General features: G+C 32.7%; 3 protein-coding genes across 3 annotated transcripts; 1 reads left to right on the top strand and 2 right to left on the bottom strand.

The window, feature by feature from the left end:
* Window positions 1-78: 78 nt before the first annotated feature.
* LOC105555756 lies at window positions 79-1,481 on the bottom strand. Its single transcript, XM_012002797.1, has 5 exons — window positions 1,399-1,481; window positions 1,102-1,190; window positions 833-1,015; window positions 508-732; window positions 79-430 (listed from the first exon to the last, which is right to left on the bottom strand). The coding sequence occupies exons 2-5, from the start codon at window positions 1,161-1,163 to the stop codon at window positions 157-159; spliced, it is 744 nt and encodes a 247-aa protein (XP_011858187.1). The 5' UTR covers window positions 1,164-1,190; window positions 1,399-1,481; the 3' UTR covers window positions 79-156.
* A 2,134-nt stretch (window positions 1,482-3,615) lies between these two features.
* Window positions 3,616-5,703, top strand: LOC105555758. Its single transcript, XM_012002798.1, has 4 exons — window positions 3,616-4,161; window positions 4,280-4,493; window positions 4,639-4,745; window positions 5,439-5,703. Exons 1-4 carry the CDS (start codon window positions 3,985-3,987, stop codon window positions 5,676-5,678), a joined length of 738 nt encoding a protein of 245 aa, XP_011858188.1. The 5' UTR covers window positions 3,616-3,984; the 3' UTR covers window positions 5,679-5,703.
* A 348-nt stretch (window positions 5,704-6,051) lies between these two features.
* Window positions 6,052-7,199, bottom strand: LOC105555755 (putative nuclease HARBI1). Its single transcript, XM_012002796.1, has 2 exons — window positions 6,827-7,199; window positions 6,052-6,666 (listed from the first exon to the last, which is right to left on the bottom strand). The coding sequence occupies exons 1-2, from the start codon at window positions 7,019-7,021 to the stop codon at window positions 6,439-6,441; spliced, it is 423 nt and encodes a 140-aa protein (XP_011858186.1). The 5' UTR covers window positions 7,022-7,199; the 3' UTR covers window positions 6,052-6,438.
* Window positions 7,200-7,209: the final 10 nt, after the last annotated feature.

Raw genomic sequence — 7,209 nt, 5'->3', positions numbered from 1 at the left:
AGATATCTTGAATATTTAAAAACTTATTCCGGAATATCTACGTAAATATACATATATATATATATATATATAGTTTGTAAGTTCAAAATAATTTCCAAATATTTTACACATTATATTAATTAACAATTTTGTACAAATCTGCAGTTTCACGACGTTTTAATTACTTACCTTTAAAGCACTTTTAATATCATAGGTTACCAACTTTTTACTTTCTAATGCTTGAAGTACTGATCCCATTGTTACCAATTTCTTTTGCGTACGTGACTTTTGTACCATACTTGTTTTGTGCAAATATCGATTGTATTTCACACATTTCATAAACTTCAACCAGGCTTCATTATTTACAAAATCTGTTTTTCTTATGCATTCAACGTTGGTTTTCCCACTTTTTATATAAAGTTTGTCCATATTACTAGTATCTCTTGGTTTACTGAAAAAAACTTTCATTTATAGTATTCGCAATTATAAGAGCGACATGCAATAAATTTTTTTCCCTTATTGTTTTACCTTTTCCGACTAATACCGTTGTTGTTGGCACTTATTGATTTAGCAATAACATTTCTTTCTTCAACGTAGGTTGTTGATTGCTGAATATCCGCTGTCGATTGCTGTTCAACATCCATTGTTGCTTGATGCTGAATATTCATTGTAGAATGTTCTACATTCATTTGTACTTCATTAGCATGTTGATTATCACTATTGTTTGTCGAGTCCTTATGAACAGTTTCTGAACTATTATATAAAACAGTAAGCATAGATGACTCCTTTTTAACCAGATGTTTTATACATACTCGTATATAAGTATAATCTTATGTAATGTAAATACTCTTACCTTTGCATAAAAACAGATGGAATTGCAGTCTTGTTTAATCTCCTACTTCGTATAGGTGTCCCACTGTTAGAATAATCATCATCTGTAAAGTGGTCACTGCAAATTCGTGCGTTTTTGTAAGCATTGACAATATAACCAATGCTACTACACCACTTTTCTCGCCTTTCAGCATCTTTTGGAAAACTAAACATATTATTACATTAATTTCAACTAAAGTTTAGATATATAAAGTTATAAGCTCTAATCATATCTCTAGATTTATACATTACCTGTGAAATTGTCGTGGTAATAGAGGTGAATGCTCTTTCCAGCATATGCAACACTGAACCATTGTGTGCTTTAAAATTGTGTCTCTCCTCTGTAATTTTTTTTATGACAAATATTTATTTATTTACCTATTCCATGCATACAACATAAAACACAACCTTGCGTATAGAATTTCACGTTTTTACTGTCATAAAACAAGGATAAGCAAAGCGAGTTATAAGCATGTGATGGTTCATAATTAATAAACAAAACTTACATTTTGTATTCTTTATCTTCACACATACTTATTAAATACTTACTGCAAAGTACAATCAATCAGCATATATATGTAGCTTGCGCGTTCTTCGTTCTCTTTAACCCACTTCAATTATACTATACGTACAGGTTAGTAACTGCTTCCCCTTATCCCCTCTTTTCGCGTGTGCGAGAGAGAACGCACAGACACGAAACAGAGTGCATCCTTTTCTACGTGAGCTCTACCCCCACTCCGCCAACCAGCAGTCTAGATATACTATGTCTATGGTGGAAGCAGACGAGACCGGCAACAGCGCACAAATACATGCACGATTTTAACTCTCCCCACCACGCTCCACCCTGCAATCTCTCCTCCTCCTCAACTCTAAGCCAATAGCCATCGGGTACCTTCAGATTGCAGTGCCATCTATTGGTACCTAAAGATACAACCATCGGGGATCGGTTTTGGCCGCGTGTCCCGAATATACAGTTCGGTCTCCTTATCTCTATTCTTCATGACCACGACGACGACGTTTCTTTAAAAAAATTACGTGAAAATTCCGACCCGTGGACTTTGCATTGCAATATCTCTACTCATGGGGCACGTAGGAAAAAAGTAAAAATACTTTTATTATGCAAATCGTACCCAAGCTATCGATTAAGCGCAGTCTCAAGTTCGTGGGATCAGCCGTTGTTGAGATAAAAAATCTGAGGGCCCCTCAAGTCGTGTACTCGCGTAAACTTACACGGTCGGTCTCGCGCGCGTGGTACTAGCTTCGCTTACACTTGGCGCGAGACACTACCGTGTCTCGTGATTATCAATGAGAATCGCAATGGATTTAGGACGCTCATTACAACAACGTTTAAGGTCGATACAGAACGGAATAAAAGAGACAATATTAGCAAAAGTTCTTTCGACATTACTTTAAATACAGATAGAGATACATCCAATGCATCTGCGCATGCACATACGAAAAAAATAAAATTGGTTCTCTCACCAAAACAATGGCTTAAAATTAGCCCGCAAAAAAAATTTCTAGTGGACGTATCTATTGGAAATTCAAAGAAGGATGGGCCGATGTGATCGCCGAAAGAATATGCCAACAGTATAGTGGGGTAGATTGCGTATTTTCTTTCAAAAACAATTTAATAACCCCACCCGCATCTGCCGAAACATACGCCAAATTTATTGGTTACTGCACCGAGTGTAAGGCTAAGATAACTGGTCGATTGGAGAATGCGCCGATGAAAGATGTTGACGTGATATTTTCATGTAACATAGAAGGTATTCTCCCTGATTTTCACACGGGCAATAAAAAAAGACAATTGCGTGGCCAACGACGGGAAAAAGTTTCGCGTGAATTAATTGAACAAAAAAAGATGCAGTCACTTTTAGGCGAGATGAAGCAAAACGATTAAAGAAATTTGGCGGAAAAAATCTACCAATCATACCGAGTGCTGCTGTTCTACGCAAGGCAAAGGAACAGCAATTGCTTAAAATACACGGATTGCAATTTGCAAATCCACCAATGAATCTGCTCCATCAAGCCAAGTACGGAAAATACGCCGGATCTATCCATAATATCGGTTTGCTAAAATTTAATTGCATATATTGGACGTTGGAACAGCAACAAATCTATATAGCCCGGTGTAAAAAAGATCCTAACGCTATTATGGCTCTCGATGCAACAGGAGGTATATCGAAACGAGATTCGAAGCACGAGCCGCACGTGTTTTTACACCAATGTGTGTTGGTGACTAAAGAAGGTAGTGTGCCAGTCTTTCAGATGGTGTCCGCTGATCAAAGATCTATACAAATAGCACACTTTTTAAAATTAATTTTATCGAAAGGTGTGCCCCGTCCTCCTATAGTCGTGTGCGATTTCGGGCGCGCTTTGGTGAACGCTGTAGCCGAGGTATTTGGAAAATGTACTGATTTGCCAAATTATTTACAGATATGTTACAATACTGTTGTAAAATGTTCTTCTATAATACCAGCGTCGTACATAAGGCTCGACGTCAGTCACGTGATCGCCATGGTATCCCGATGGAAATGCCTGAAAACGAATGTAGCCGCGGTACGACGATTATATTTACGTTGTATTGCGCAAGCATACCAGATGCATTACTTTGAGACGCTGACGTATTTAATTGAATTTACTTTACCATATTTGTATAATTTCGTCTATCAATTCAAAATTAATTTATCTATTCTCTCTATCAGAAGCAAAGTTTTATCTATGATTGCAATCAATCTGATTCTACAGGCTGTGGGAAAACAACAAATACCATAACCTTTGTTTACGCTAAATTTGAAACGAAACAACATTGACTATATTTCCATCGAGGGTCAAAGTCGGGCTAGAGTTGGGTCAGAATCGGGTTGGGGTGAGCGCTTTGGTTTCTACCGCAAGAGAGCTCACCTCAACCCGATTCTGACCCGACTTTAGCCCGACTTTGACCCTCGATGGAAACATATACCTAATATAATCCATGTAACATTATAGGTATCTCGGATTTAGAGTGCATTCTCTGAACATGCAGTAAAATATTTCTTTAATTTTATTTGCATATTGTGTAATATAATACGAGAATGTTTGTATTTTGCAGTAATGTAATCAAAACTGGTCAGCGAAGAGAAAATTTATAAAATGTCGAAAAATAAACATTATGCTTCAATTGAAAAAAAAATTTTCTTGGAAATATTAAAAGATTTTAAGCACGTAATTGAAGTAAAAAAAAGTGATTGTTCAACACTTCGGGATAAAGAAACAGCGTGGTCTGAAATCTGTAAGCGGTACAACGAATCTGCAATGATTTTTCAAGAGGTAAATATAAAGAACCGTTATTTTGAATTGTATTGTGTAAGATGAATCACGATTGTTTACGATTTATTTTAAGTTTTATAATATATTTAATACTGATTGAATAAATGTTCTTTTACAGCGTACAGTTCAACAACTGAAAAAGCTATGGACAAACATGAAACAGAATCAAAGAGAAATATTGACGAAAGAAAAACAAGCACGTCTGGCCACTGGTGGTGGTCCACCACCACCAGAAACAAATATTGATCCTGACGTAGCCATAGTTGCACCGCACCTTTTGGAAACAGCTCCTATCCTTTTTAGTTCAAATATGACGGATGAGAAAATTAATGGTAAGTAGATTTAAAATATATTTATAAGCAAATTATTTTACTATTTAACGTTATAAATGTATGATAAAGTATTTAACAAAAAATGTTGCAAATTTTTATATTTACTTTATTTAATCCAAATTTATGTATTTTATTTATGTTTCAGAGATGGAAGAACAGACTCTGAACATTTTACTAGATAATAATTGGACTACTGCGTCATTTGAACACAACAATGAGGCAAATAATACAAACAAAATACAAAAAGGTATGTTAAATTGAAACAGATTAAAAATAAAACGTATTTATATATCGTACATATCATATATCGTTATGCACAAATGTGGGAAAATCGTCTTTATTAATAAAATTTATATTGAGTTTGTATTATTGTACATTCTCTCTCTCACAAGATTATGTAATTATATATATAATAAAAAATATATTTGCATGTTTAAAAAGTAAAGTTTTTGTTTAAAATTTAGATTAATTATTGATTTCCAGGTGAAGTAACAAATAAAGATATTACAGAAGATAAAGAAAATCAAAATATTGATTTTTCCAATAAAGGTAATATCTAGTCTGGTTTATACAGGCCGTAAACCATCAATTTATTATATATCGAAACCGGTAAATTCAACACTGTAATTTTAATGCTTTTGCTCATAATAAATTCTCGAACGCTGGTAACGTATGCCGTTAAGTTCACTCAAATTAACTTAAAGTAATATGTAAGTGAACGAAAGTATTAAAATCGCAGTGTTGAATTTGCTAGTTCATAAGTTTACGGTTTACGGTCTGTGTAAACCAGCCTTTAAATAAATCATTCTTAATTATCTCTTATTGATGTCTTTGTTGATTAACTAATGAAATATTATTGTATTGTATTTTACAGAAAGTTTTTTGAAGAGAAAAAAGAGTTTAAATACTGTTCGTGTACAAAATACGAAAACGAGAAAAGTATAGGAAAATACTATTGAAACTTCTGTTTACAATGAAAATACTATAAAGATTGAAAGAATAAAACAAATTATGGGACAAGAGAAGGAAGTTGCAGAAATACAAAAAGCTCATGAGGAAAAAATGGCTGCAATGAAAGAAGATTTTCATAAAGAAATACATGCTCTAGAAATTAGAGCAGCTACTGCAAAGGCTGAACTAGCTGAGTTACAGTTGAAAAAAGAAAAAGAGAAATATGTTCTTTAAGAATATAAACCAATGTTCCTTAAAATTGAACAAGTACAAAGTATTTTATAAGTTATTAAAAGTAAATGAGATTTTTTAAAAATAAGTTATTAAAATTATGAAAGATTATTTTTTATAATTATTATTATATATCAATGCAAAAAGTGATATTAAAATAGATATTTACTAGTATATAAATATTACTATATAATAATGTGCATAGGTGATATTAAAGCAAATAGATGTTTCTGTGATTTGTGTTACTTTTTAAAAGATATCAAAGTAATCATATTTACAATTACAAAAGTTTATTTTAAAAAAATTACATTCTCGTATTATTAAAGTGTATGGAAGAAAAAATAAAAATTGTTTTGCTTAATTACTATTTTATATTCATTACATTATCCATAATCAATATTATCTAAATAGTCTTTCAATCAGTTCTGCTCGCATCACAAAACCTTCTCCTGGTTCCCAATGTGGTGCATCAACTGGTACTTCTTCCATTTCATTAACTTCTTCAAATACTTCTTCTTCTGGTAATACATCATTAAAAATTAATGAAAGATTATGTAGCACAGCACAAGCAACTACAATTGTAGTTGAACATATTAATTTGTTGCTCAATCCTCTAGACAAACACGGAAATCTACGCTTCCATATTCCAAATGTCCTTTCAACAATTATTCGTGTTCTTCTGTGAAGTATATTATAACTGTAATAAAAAATATATTTTTAATTTAATTATTAGGTTTTTATAGACAATAAATGGATAACAAAATTAAAGATATAATACTAACGTGATTTCTTCATCTGTTTGTGGATTCTGAATAGGAGTTAAAAGGAATGGTAAACAGGCATATCCCGCATCTCCTACTAAAATGCCTGATAATTGACGTTCAACGTATTTCATATATATTCTAGAATTTTGGAAAATTCTACTATCATGCTGGCTTCCTGGCCATTCTGAGACAATATCTAAAAATTCTGTTCTGGGTCCAATAACAGCCTACGTGTAATATATGTACATATATTAAAACCAATAATTTTTAATATTCTACTGCGTATAATAATTAACAATTTTTCTTTAAAATTATGCTATGCAATTAAAATTAAAACTTTGCTATTATATTAAAATTGCTTTATATTTACATATATGTAATACATACTTGTACATTCAATGAAAAGTATCCCTTTCGATTTCTATATATTTCGTCAATGTTTTGAAACCTAGTATGAACTAAACGCACATGTGTGCAATCAATCGCTCCTTCAATACCAGGTAACCCAATGCCTCCATCACCACGTCCTATATCTTTAAAAAGCCTTTGATTTTCTCTTGTCGCATCTGGTGTAAGAGGCATCTTTATAAATTGCTTCAAAAGCCTTGCTAGAAGTACAGACACTCGAAATACTATTCTTGATACAGTTGGCTGTGAAACGATTATTGTGTCTCCAAGTACTTGCTGTAAGAATATTTTGTAAATATAATAAACAATTATCTGTCAGTTTAGGGATTTCAACACCTTGTATATGTATATTGTATATATGT

The sequence above is a fragment of the Vollenhovia emeryi genome, unplaced genomic scaffold (assembly GCF_000949405.1).
Source record: "Vollenhovia emeryi isolate VEMERY1.0 unplaced genomic scaffold, V.emery_V1.0 DF940779.1, whole genome shotgun sequence".
NCBI classification, from domain to species: Eukaryota; Metazoa; Arthropoda; class Insecta; order Hymenoptera; family Formicidae; genus Vollenhovia; species Vollenhovia emeryi.
This window is presented reverse-complemented; position numbering and strand designations above follow the sequence as displayed.

Excerpts from the sequence above, each read along its gene's own strand:
- LOC105555755 (XM_012002796.1), bottom strand. The coding sequence starts at position 7,021 with ATGCCTCTTACACCAGATGCGACAAGAGAAAATCAAAGGCTTTTTAAA. Across the intron at positions 6,667-6,826 it reads ACTTTTCATTGAATGTACAA|GCTGTTATTGGACCCAGAAC; the intron begins GTATGTATTACA and ends TATTACACGTAG.
- LOC105555756 (XM_012002797.1), bottom strand. The coding sequence starts at position 1,163 with ATGGTTCAGTGTTGCATATGCTGGAAAGAGCATTCACCTCTATTACCA. Across the intron at positions 1,016-1,101 it reads TTACCACGACAATTTCACAG|TTTTCCAAAAGATGCTGAAA; the intron begins GTAATGTATAAA and ends TAATATGTTTAG. Across the intron at positions 431-507 it reads AACGGTATTAGTCGGAAAAG|TAAACCAAGAGATACTAGTA; the intron begins GTAAAACAATAA and ends AGTTTTTTTCAG.
- LOC105555758 (XM_012002798.1), top strand. The coding sequence starts at position 3,985 with ATGTCGAAAAATAAACATTATGCTTCAATTGAAAAAAAAATTTTCTTG. Across the intron at positions 4,162-4,279 it reads CTGCAATGATTTTTCAAGAG|CGTACAGTTCAACAACTGAA; the intron begins GTAAATATAAAG and ends GTTCTTTTACAG. Across the intron at positions 4,746-5,438 it reads ACAAAATACAAAAAGGTATG|GAAAATACTATTGAAACTTC; the intron begins TTAAATTGAAAC and ends AGAAAAGTATAG.